Source organism: Lonchura striata, chromosome 3 (genome assembly GCF_046129695.1).
Source record: "Lonchura striata isolate bLonStr1 chromosome 3, bLonStr1.mat, whole genome shotgun sequence".
NCBI lineage: Eukaryota > Metazoa > Chordata > Aves > Passeriformes > Estrildidae > Lonchura > Lonchura striata.
This window is the reverse complement of record NC_134605.1, coordinates 64,268,346-64,280,436: the sequence shown is the minus strand read 5'-3', so window position 1 is coordinate 64,280,436 and position 12,091 is coordinate 64,268,346. Positions and strand designations below refer to the sequence as shown.

Genomic DNA, 12,091 nt, shown 5'->3' with positions numbered 1-12,091 from the left:
AATAATTGCAATCTGCTATTTTTTTTCTCTGTACCACCCACCTGACACAAATCAGTTTAACTAAAAAAATTAATAACAACACATCACAGGAGTATTTTCTTTTAAAATATCCTGACCAAGAGTGAAGGCAAGATCTGTGATGGTCAGTGGTTATCATGATATTGAGTGACTTTGACCATCAAGGACAATGAATGACAGGTCTACCAATGCATCAATAGTTCCTGTTTTAATCTTAAGCATATAAGTCTCAAATTAAATTTCTGCTAGGTTCACGTTCAGAAGGAAAAATTGCAAGTAGAACTTCATGTTTATAACATTTTCAAATACTATTTAACTACTTAAAAAAAATTAATCTATAAGAACAACTACTACACAAGCTGAACCTCTCACAGTAAGATTTTTCCCAATCCAAAAGCAAAGTTTACCTTTCTCCAGGCCTCTGCAATAGATTCATGCAAGCCATAAGGAATTAGCATCTGTAAGCCTTCACAAGTTTTGTACATTTGACGGCATACAAAAACAAAAGCTCCTTTAACTGGCATTAACTCAGATCCAGATAAAAGAGAAATGTCATCACGAAGAAGTTTCTTTGTGAACTGAACAAGTACATGAGCAGCTGTAGGACTGAAAATAAAATAATACATTTAAAATTTTGTTTCATAGTAAGCCTTGAAACAAATCCTCTGACTAAACTTATTTAAATTTTGTAGGGGGAAAGAAGCTATGGAAAAAGATTAAGACCCATTATGCAGGGACAAACTATATTACAACTTGTAACACCAGTCAGAAGAAACTTACAGCAAGTGATGTCACCTTGGCAAATAGTTCTATGCAATGCAAAAATATATCCATTGCCTTCCACACAACCCATAGGACCATGAACTACACAGACTCTATGTTTTATAGGAGTCCAGTTGGGAAGACAATTCGGAGATTTCTCCACTTAGAAGACGTACATTCCAAACATTTTCATGACCTGCGGCTTAGCTATTTTCTAAGGCTCATATCAGTTTCACTGCTGTTACAATTTTTAGCATCAGCTAACTATATTCCTCTCACAGGAACACACTGATCCTAAGTTAGGTACAGTGTTACACATGGCAGCTTCTTATACAAGATCTGTCTCTACTAGGTTTACTGAAATATGAATGCTACATTAAATCCATTCTTTCAATAAATTTGGTTAGTTTAAATACTTACTCTAAAATCAAACAAAATAAGTTGAAGAAGAGAGGCCTTTGGTCTGAAACATAACACTACAAATATAATGGAACTATATTCAGAGAAAGGAAAGCTCTCACATTAATTAGGAAAAGAAGGAAAACATGAAAATCTCCCTTATTATTAGTATTTCTTTACATTGTCATTTTACCTGGTTCTACACATAAAGATCTCTCTCATACATTCTATAAAACACTAAATTTATAATCAGATATTTTACTCAAACAAAACCAAAATGTATCACGTTATAGGTAAATGAAAGATGAGCAAATGAGTCTCATAAGAACAATGTAATTCACTGAACTGCTCACTAATGCCATACATTAATGCACTATTACCTGTCTTCGGCATTTTTTTCGGTTTTGACATAAAGAAGAAGAGAAAGACCATCTTCTGAAGCAGCAATCCTTGCCAAAATATCAGCTACATCAAGTAAAGTGGTTTCAAGGCAGTTTATATACACCTATTTGGAAGAGGGGAAAAAAGGAAGCTTTAAGTTCAATGGTTTTGTGAAAGCTGTTTTTTCAAGTCTGTCTTAGGTATGCAGAATTTGAAGGTCACCTTTCTGATGATTTATTAATGTCTTAAACACAGTAAGTTAACAGCTTATGTTCAAATGTCATTACACAGAAATCTTCATCACAAAGGGCACTAATTCCCAATACTTTCATAATCCTTATAAAAATTCTTACAAGGAAAAAAAAACAAAAAATAAAGAAGACAAAAACCCCTTTATTTACTCTAGTTATTGAGAACACCTAACTTACAAGTTGCCAGTTTAATTAAAAAATAAAAGTGGGTTGCCTTTCAAATATAAAGTAGAGAAAATATTCATTGAGGAAATAGGCAAGTGACCACAGAAAAAAGCCAAAACCAAAGAAAAAAATTTAAAAGTGTGTTTTTTCCCAAGGAAACAGTCTCACTACAGCATAAGTTTTGTTACTATTCACAAGACTTCCGTGTCAGACCAATATAGTAATGGACTAAATGATTCAATGAACACTATGATAGTCAATGTATAAAATACCACAGAAGCTACCATACTATGTGAGTAAATAAACCTTCTATATAGAAAATATGGGAAAAGTATAATATTCTATACATATAAAAATAATTTGGAAAATTATGACAAACCTCTGTGCCATTCAGTAAACTTTGAACAGGATGAAGCAGGGCATCTATCACTCTGTCCGTATACAAACACACAGCAGCACATCCTGTTTGATCACAAAAAACCTGCAGAATCTCCATAACAAGACTTTCTGGAGAATAATTTTCTGGTGAACATAAGAAATATTTATTTATATTTTAACTTATACAAATATCTATATGATTTATATAGTTGCTTCTGAATTATTATTAATTTTGTTAAGTCCTGATTCAACATAGAGAGTGGAAGAAAGGGTAAGCATGGAAGGGAAGAGAAAAACTATGCTAATAACAGACACAAATTAAAAATAGCAAAAGAAGTTATTGTATGCCTCATTGTAAGTAAACATATTAGCGTATAAGATAAAAAAAACATTTACCTGTATGTGCTGCCAAAGCTGTCTTTGGGTAACTTGGATAGTAATAAATAAGTTGAACAAATAATACCAAGATATCAGTTATGGATACAGTATCTATTAAGAAAAAAAAAAAAAAAGCACTTTGTAAATTAAAGACTAAGTTTAATTTTCCAAATAAAAAATGGATTTTGTAAATATATATAAAGAATGCTTTGCTGTATAGAGGAAATCAATTATATACAAGTTATAAAGCAAAGGACATACACATCCTTGTGACTCAGTACTAAGTATTTCAAGATCAACTTATAAGACTTGATCTTGCTCTCAATTTAGCCAATTGAAATTTTACAATATCTTTCACTGTAACAAACAGCAGCCAAAATTTGAAAATACTGGCTGTAGAAAAAAAGCATTACCTTACTATTAGATTAAGTGAAACAACTGGAAAAGAGATAAAGTGTCACACAGCTCTTTTTCAGGTCTGAAACAAAAGTAACAAATGTAGCTAAATGCAAGATGGAAAAATTGCTCCAAGTTTAATGTAGTTATGTAAATTAATCAGCCAATTTGTGAGGAAAGAGTTGCCATATATGAAGCTGAGAAGGACACTATTAAGAAAAGAAATGGCAAGATTATTACATTTTATGGGAAAGAAATAAGCAACTACTATCCTCGGATCTCTGCTGGGTGGGTGTTACTCAGGTAATGTATAAATGACAAAAGCACTTTATTAGTAGACATTTCTTACTCACAGCTGTTCTACACTGGATCTATCAAATCTTGATCCTCTAACCAAAGGGACAAAAGACAAGTCACAGAATGAGTATCCAGTAACGTTTGGAATTCTACAACAAATTAACAGAGACACTAAAGCAATGGAACGCTACAATTGCCCTCACACACTTCTGCTTGTCAACCCTGCACCATATAGATTTCTCTGTCTTAAAGAACTTTTCCATCTCATATCTTGTGTCCCTACTAACACCTCTGTTCCACAGCTATGAAACTTTCCTTCTACTTTTATTTTATCTTAATTAACAAATTAAACTCAGAGCACTTGTTTTCAATTTGCATTTAGCCTGAAATACTGATTTTTTTCTTTCACACCTGAAAAACTTTTGGCCCCTGCATGTCTCTCTCCCAACCAATTACATCAAATGGTTTGACTGAAGCTATTACTCACACCTAGAAAAACTGATTCACTTGCACACTGATCCAACTGTCCTTTGACACAAAATTAATGTATTAAAAGTAAAACACATAAGCAATCCATTCAACTACATTAATCAAAGAATAAAGAACTGTGTGTAGATGCTCGTTTATAGATATACACACACACACTACCTTTATGAAAGTTTCCAGGCTCACAATTGGTGAACAAAGTATTGTTCTTCAATATCCACAATATTTCAGTGAAAATATATAAATATATATCAAGAATAGATACAGTTTTTCTGAGCAGGTTCCATTTTCCTCAACTCTCCCCCTACCTTTTTTATTTTTCAGCTGTACTGGAAAGAGTTTCTGGCCTTCCTTATAGATCAACAGTCTTCCTAAGAGGCACAGTGAATGAACAAAATAGATGTACTGTAATTCTGGTCCAGTGTAAGAAAAATTCTGCATATCACCTATAACAGTAAAGCAAAAAATTTAGAATAGAACTTTACTCTTGTAGTTTAGTTTACAGTACCTAGCTGCTTCCTGCAATACAAGCAGATAATTTTGGATATAAAGACAGCTTAAGTAATTAACTGCTGCTATTAATTTTCTCTAAAAATACAGTCATACAACATTTGGGGAAGAGAATAGATAGAATGTCTCTCTCTTGAGGTAGCATGCTCAAAACCCTAAAGAATGTGGCTGTATAAACATATAATCTGAGACAAGCAAAGATACTCACTACAATGCTGCTGGGCAAAGTCAACGACTTTGGAATTTTTATTAACTGCTGCCTTGCAAAATTCAAAATAATCAAGACATTGCTGGACTGCTGCATTAATCTGTGGAATAAAACACGAAGTAATAAACCTGATATTTCACAATAAACACATTCTCTCTTGTATCCAAGTACTGTCCCTTAACACAAAAACTTAAATATCCACTTCACTTAAATGGCTTAATTTTTCAGTGCTTTGGATATATTAACCAAGGGCAGGCAAAATTTTATAAGGTTATTAAAATATATCACCATTATTATTACATTACCACAAAACCAGTTCTATACACATAAAGACAGTCTATGAAAAACAATACAGAGAACATGGAAGTGTTTTGAGAAGTCAACAGCAATCTGTGGATGCCCTATTGTCACTACTACAGAAGATTTTAAATTTCCACATGTGAAAACCTTTGTCTTGAATACACTTACTAAACTGTAGGTTTGGTTGCTGGGTGCTGTCAGTACTATTACTGTTCCTGGTGGTGTATCATTGTCATAGCACTTTACTTTTATAGTTTAATCAAGTTATATAAAAATTTAAAAGCTATAAGCATTGTTGTAGCAAGGAAACATAAAGCACATTGTCCTGGTTTCAGGTGAGATAGAGTTAATTGCTTCTATTTTCTTATGATCTGAAAAGATTAATTAGATTTATTACAGCCTGGAGTTGCCAAGATTTATTCACAAGTGTAAATATGCAGATATACACAATTAAAAAAAACCCAACCTTAATCTGATGTTTACCCTTGCTTATAAATTAGATTAGACTACCCTGCTTATGACCTTTCTATTACAAACTCTTTGCTGCACAGATCATGCTTTATTCTATGTCCTGTTCTATGCACACAGATAGAAAAGATAAAGGACTCTTATAATTGCCTGTGCCTTTTTCTCCATCTTAAGATTTTATTGGTCCCATATATTTTACATTTGATTTCATTTGTATTACAAGATTTTATAAAACATAGCCAAGTCCTGTTTATATTAACGGATCTCACATCTACAGTGGTCTTATTAGGAACAATGAAAATTCTACCCTAGTAAAGAAATCTGCCCATAGAAAATATATGATAGCATTAATATCAGTATTACTAAATGCATTTTCCCGGTTTGATTTATCTTGCTGAATTGAACACTTTATTCTTCAGAGAACCCAATGGCAGTTCTTTTAGCCTCTTTTCAACAGAAATCCCAATTTAGCTCAGCATATTTATCATATTTATCATGCACCATTTGTCATTTTTATGCTTTTTTGGAAATAATTCTAAATATGAAACATAAAAAATTAACAACTTACAATCCTAAGTAAACACCTGCAATAAAATATCCAAATTCCCCTTACAAAGAGCTGGCCATATACGCTTCTTTGCATTTATTAATACATTTAAGCAAAGAGAAATTAAAAAAAAAATCAAAAATTCAAAAGGCTTATCTAGCTGAAGAACATGGAATAGCTACCAAAAAAAAAAAAAAATTGTCCAAACCACTATGTGCAAAAAAAGACTAAGTTGCAAGTAAACTTGCCTTGGTAATTCATAGAATTGTAGAATGGCCTGGGCTGAAAGGGACCTTAAAGATCATTTAGTTCCAAACAATGTAATGGAACAGGGACATAGGCAGGGACATCTGCACCCCCATTCAACCTGGCCTTGAACACTTCCAGGGGAGAGGCATCCACAACTTCTCTGGGCAATCTTTTCCAATGTCTCACAACCCTTAACAGAAAAAATAAGTTCCTCCTAGTATCTAATCTAAATCTACCCTCTTTCAGCCATTACCCTGTGTTCCATCAATAAATTTTATTTACAGACTATTATTACATATATAATCAATAAAGTATATTAATAGAAGTACTTACCAAGGATTTATACTTATTTTCCAGAAGCCTAAATACCACTCTTCTGCTGTAATATGCATGCTTGAATGACAAAGAAGATGTAATGTCAACTACAAAGAAATGTTCTGGTTTTTAATTAAAAAGTAGAAATTATCTCTGATTCTGTTCTAGTAGAGATCCCATATACAGTATATATTCAATGTATTGAACTCCAGCTTGAGTAAGCCAGTATTATACTCAACTGAGACTTTTGTTTGCAGTACATTTATGACAAAAAACCCTACATCATTAGAAAAAAGTGTAGTAGAATATGTAGTTAAAAAAGAAAACCATTAAGTACACTGAAATGCTAAACTATGCAATTTGAAATTGCCAAGTAAATCCTAAATTTATATATGGTAGGTTGGAAGAAGTTCTGATGTCCACTGAAGTTAGCAAGTTGTGTGTAATGTGTAATATATATGTATTCTTCCATGCTCATCACTTCTTCCAAAAAAATACTTGCATCTTTTGATGGCTGTCAGTCAATTCTTCCAAAGGAGTGAAGACACAAAGCACAGGAAATGCTCCTAAATTTCATGAAAACAAGTAACTGAACAGAAATTGAGGTGGAGAGTAATACTGAAAAGCAGTGCACATAAAAGTCTAAAAAAACCACTACACTTCCTTAATTACGGTTCTCAGTATAGGCTGTTATAGGACACAATAGGACCATGATGTCAGAACCATAACTTTTCAAAATAAATGTCTGACATGAACAAGTTATGTGTTGTTGGGTTGCAGGTTATTTGCTTACCGTCCACTTCTTAAACCACATCGCTTTGATATCTAGCAGAGCCAAGAAGTGCATTGGACTCAAGAAATCTGGAGAGGCAGGATGATTAAGCTTCTGTTTTAATGACAAAAGTGACAAGGTACTCTCCACTACTTCTTCCATGTACCTTATGACACAAATACGAAAAAATGGACGGGAAAGAAAAATACCACTTAAGTCCTTCCACCAGTAATACCCAAGAACAATCTCCTCATAAAACCTTGTTCAGATAAATCATAAAGCATTATCTTTAACTTGCTCTAGTGTGGGCATTGTTTGTAATACCACAAATAAAACTAATATGCATCTATACTCTCCTAAGTAATTACATCTTCTAAGTGTATTACACTTGCTACACTTGCATCCAAATTCTTATTTGTTCAAAAGTACTTAGAACACTCCAAAAGCTAAGTAAGCAGCTTAATATGACTACTAAGCAACTTCCTCATTTTACTTTTCCTACCCTCTACTTTTATTTCCCCTGTTGTCGCTGACCAGCCACTGTGAATCCTATCATCAAGCCTTTGCTAAAATTACATGTATCTTATTTTATGTCAAAAATTATTAAATTAAGAAACGGTTACAGGGTTTTGAAGGTGACATACTTTTCTGGATGTCGAATCCAGGAAGATGGTGCTTCCTTTTGGTACTCATTTAAAAGACGAACCTAAAAACATAAATTATTGAAATTAAAAAATAATTAATGCATAATGTTTCAGTACTGACAGAAAAGGTACAGAAAGTTCTTTATACCTTTTTAAGTAAACGATTTACATCTGTGTTAGATACATCCAGACCAGCTGAAATATGAAGAGAATATTCTCCAGAAAGAAAGTACGACTCCAAGTGTCTTGCTAAAAAAAAAAAAGAGAGAAACCCAACAAAAAACACTTTGCCTCCATGACAACAGTGACAAAACAGACTGTCCTATACAGTCTTCATTATAAAATTTAGTTTTTCAAAAAGTACATGACCCATGAAGTTTGAAATGTAAATAAATGCACATACCTAAACTTGTATAGACTTCTCTTGTCATATTAAATGGAGAAGAAGAAAAGGTTTTTGCATAGAACCTAAGAATTTTCTCCTAAGAGTGAAAAAAGCAATCAAAGTATTAAGTAGGCATTAACTGTGTATCATAATTGCAAAATAATCAATATCTAATTTATTCTTAATATACATATTATTAATCTAGACATCTGTGCAGATGTTAAGTATGTTTTATAAAAATATAGTTTCTGATCACAGACATCTCCAGTTCAAAGGAAATTTTATTCAAATACTTGAACTACAGTACCAGTGCAAAGCCTCACTGAGTTACAAAGCAGAGCAAGGAACATTACTTTTCCGTTAAGAATCAGTAACTTGTAATTACCACTGTTTTAAAAGAAATTATAGAACTCAGGTGAAAGAGAAATATATGACAGCAGCTGGGGCAACTTTCCTGTTTATGTGGTAATCACTTTAAATTTTGAAGAAGCAAGCAAGTTTAATTGACATAATAAATAATCTAAAAGCCATTTAAGCATCTGTAATTTCTTTCCTCATCACTGTCTGTGTCATATTACTATGTACCATTTACTCATCATCATGGGGCATAAACCTGATTTGAACAGGAAATATTAACGTGTACAGAGCAGTTTTGTCCATTCTTTTTACGTGCATTTATGCTAAAAGAAATTAAAATGTCTTCATTGACATTAAAAGAAATGCAAATGACTACTTTGGTGTCTCAAAATCCTATTGAAAGCCTGTTGCAGTCCTTTAAACCAAAATTTACTGGAATCCTGTATTTCTGTTACTTCAAAAAATAGTTTATGTGATTCACAGATAAGTAATAAAATGTCTTGAACCCTGCTGGACTACTTATAATAGGTAAGAGGTGTAACTTCTTAAACCTCTTTGGTAGCCCTTTCTTCAGATACAAATCTGATAAATAGATACAAAACATTCCCTTACACTGAATGTTGCATCAGGATCTGCCAGAGAGATTGTCAGATGCTTACTCAGACTTGGCCAACTCTCAGAGTTTAGGATATCAGAGACAGGGGCCAAGCACAGCGTCTGCAAAGCTTCTTGGCGAACCTAGAGCAGTCAAAAAGATAAACACCAAAAATCCATTCACAGCAGCCTCTGAAATACGTAATTTACAAGTTAGAGGGAGGGAGGACAGGAAGGAACAGAACCTGGCTGTAGAACAGATAAGGAATAACAAATACTTATCTCCTGCTAAATTTTTTATGGCTATTTAGACAAAACACTACATTACTGAATGGGGAAAATATGTGCATTCAAAGAAGTAATAAAACCATTTTAAATGGGTTTTCAATACTGGATGCAAGATTTATATTCTATTTTTTGCCTGTAATCAAATATTTTGAAACTGGGGAATATAGCTCTCTAAAGCTCTCAGCTAGGAGAAGCAGATACAGTCATTAGACATTGTGTTATACTGCTGAATTTTTGTCAGCATTCTAAGTCATTTCAAGTAACTTTTTTTTCAATTCATAGACAACTGTTACCTCTAACAATTTATTTCATCTTACTGAAAGAAACAGTAGGACACTTTAATAACATTTAATAACATCAGACTTTTTACCTGGTTTTCTAATAAAAAAATGGTTAGCACCATCTTCTACCTACCATGTCTGTTCCATGCCTGCCAGACAAGCCCTAACAAGTCTTATCAAGACAGCACACTCAAACTGGTATTTCTCCAACCTTCAAAAATACCAGCAGCTGATGCTGGTTGTTGGTTAGAGACACAAATTAGTACTGCCACTGACATGACAACAAATCTAACTTGGATTTATATTTTCCATTTGGCAGCAGGTTGTTGGCAGGCATCTCTCTCTTTGACAGGTGTAATTCAAAGGGCAACACAAAAGTTACCAAGAAGGGCAAGGGACATGAATACAGGATAAATAATGTTCAGTAGCTTTATTTATCATGGAACAACTTTTTTTTTTAACTAAAAATACCAATCTATAGCACACAGATCTCTTAAAAAAATATATACTTGTTGCAATACTAGTTTTTGAACCAGATGGTTACAAACAATGAAATACTGCACTGCAGAGTAGTTTCTGCATTGAAGGAAAGATAAATGAACCAACAAAGACAAGTTTCCAGTTAGGTACATAGGAACTCTTACGTACATACAGGCTACTCTACAATATGCCATAAACATTCATTTGTATAAACATTTCATTTCTGTTTTTAAACTTACTTCCTTGGGCTGACTAGGGTCAAGCTTTTCTGCAAGCAGCTGCAATTGTTCTTGACTCATGAATGCATAACTCTGTAATACACATTATAAAATGATCATTAGTATATTTTATTAAACTGAACAGCGGAAGGTTAAAATCATCAGTCTTTCTGATACCTAATTAACTTTTAATAATTAGGACTTCAACATTTATACTAATTTTACTGTAAAGTCAACAATCCAAATGTTTTCTGCTGTTTGCCCAAAGTTAAGCTTGCAATAATCACTATGACATATTTTGTTTGCTTTACTTCAAAGTTTTCTGTATCTTCAAAAGATCCCTTATAATAATTTATTCAGCAAGAAATGTAGCCAAGTACAGTAGTCTGGAAATGAACTGTATGTTATTTGGCTTCTAAAGTAAAATCACAAAAGTTAGATGATGTAATGATTTTATCTTTCCATACCACACTTGGATAGGTACTTTAGAGCATATGGGCATCATATCTAGCATAGATCCCTAAGGTACCTAGTATAAGCTTAGTACTTAAAACTGAAAGAAAAGCAAATAATTTGGGTTTAAGATATAACAAAGATGGCAAAAATTGATCTTTCTCCAGGGCCATTCCACTGTCAGAGAGTTAACAATTTTGCAGTATCATGCTTATTTCATAACAGAGAGAGAAAACCCATTGTACTTGGTTGAAGGAGGAGTCACTGTCAGAACAGTTGTCTGTGTAATAGCCACTCTGACGTTCTTTCTTTGCTTTACTAGCCAGCTCCTTATCATGCATCCGATCTTCTTCAAACTTGTTAATCAAAGATTCTACCACAACCATCATGACATTCTTCAAGGCATGTATCATTTCTCTGTATCTTCAAAGTAAAGATGATTTTAATATATAAGAACATAAACATCACTATGTAAAAAAAAGAAATCGCTACATCATGAATAACTGAATATGACATGATGCTAATTGGACTTGAACTCATTGAATTTACAGAAATTAATTAATACCAAATACAAACTGAGCAAGGAAGCATATATGTACCTTACACATTTCAGTTAATGATGTTTTAAAATCACAACAAAACTCCTTTTTTTTCTCTTCCAGAACCATTCAATGAAATACCACTATCATATTCTATTTTGGAATGTTCTTAAGAAAGAACAACATTAGTTCACCAAAAAGGAGAATCTGTCCCTGAGAAAACAAGCCAGTTCTCATCCTTTTTACTGTTTGTTTCTTGTAGTTTAATATCCAGTTTTTCTTTTGCTATAAACCTTGAGCAGAACCAGTAGAACTGAACATATCATCCTGATTCAAGATCTTGAGTATAGGTCATGCACACAAAATAATTTTTTTTCAACAAAACACAGGTTTTTCTGATTTCCATAAACTGAAAAATAATATCCATAGGGAAGCAATTAAAAAAAATATACTCCAGAAAAGCATCCTACTGTAAAGCATTGATGTTTTATTTCAAATTCTTTTTTCTATTTTTATTTATTTTTAATGCTACAATTATTGATTTTACAGTTATTAAACATACAGAATATTAT

General features: G+C 32.8%; 1 protein-coding gene across 6 annotated transcripts in view; it reads right to left on the bottom strand.

Annotated features, from left to right (window-relative positions):
• Window positions 1–12,091, bottom strand: part of TBC1D32 (TBC1 domain family member 32) — a 75,388-nt gene that overhangs the window by 56,349 nt on the left and 6,948 nt on the right. For all 6 annotated transcript variants that reach the window (XM_021547178.3, XM_021547177.3, XM_077782251.1 and 3 more), the window contains 14 exons: window positions 11,226–11,403; window positions 10,549–10,620; window positions 9,279–9,404; window positions 8,328–8,406; window positions 8,073–8,173; window positions 7,925–7,986; window positions 7,302–7,446; window positions 6,527–6,586; window positions 4,630–4,729; window positions 4,220–4,357; window positions 2,751–2,843; window positions 2,356–2,498; window positions 1,560–1,684; window positions 426–624 (listed from right to left, as the gene is read on the bottom strand). In XM_021547178.3, coding sequence (XP_021402853.3) covers window positions 426–624; window positions 1,560–1,684; window positions 2,356–2,498; window positions 2,751–2,843; window positions 4,220–4,357; window positions 4,630–4,729; window positions 6,527–6,586; window positions 7,302–7,446; window positions 7,925–7,986; window positions 8,073–8,173; window positions 8,328–8,406; window positions 9,279–9,404; window positions 10,549–10,620; window positions 11,226–11,403 — 1,621 coding nt within the window. The remainder of the gene's footprint in view (window positions 1–425; window positions 625–1,559; window positions 1,685–2,355; window positions 2,499–2,750; window positions 2,844–4,219; window positions 4,358–4,629; window positions 4,730–6,526; window positions 6,587–7,301; window positions 7,447–7,924; window positions 7,987–8,072; window positions 8,174–8,327; window positions 8,407–9,278; window positions 9,405–10,548; window positions 10,621–11,225; window positions 11,404–12,091) is intronic.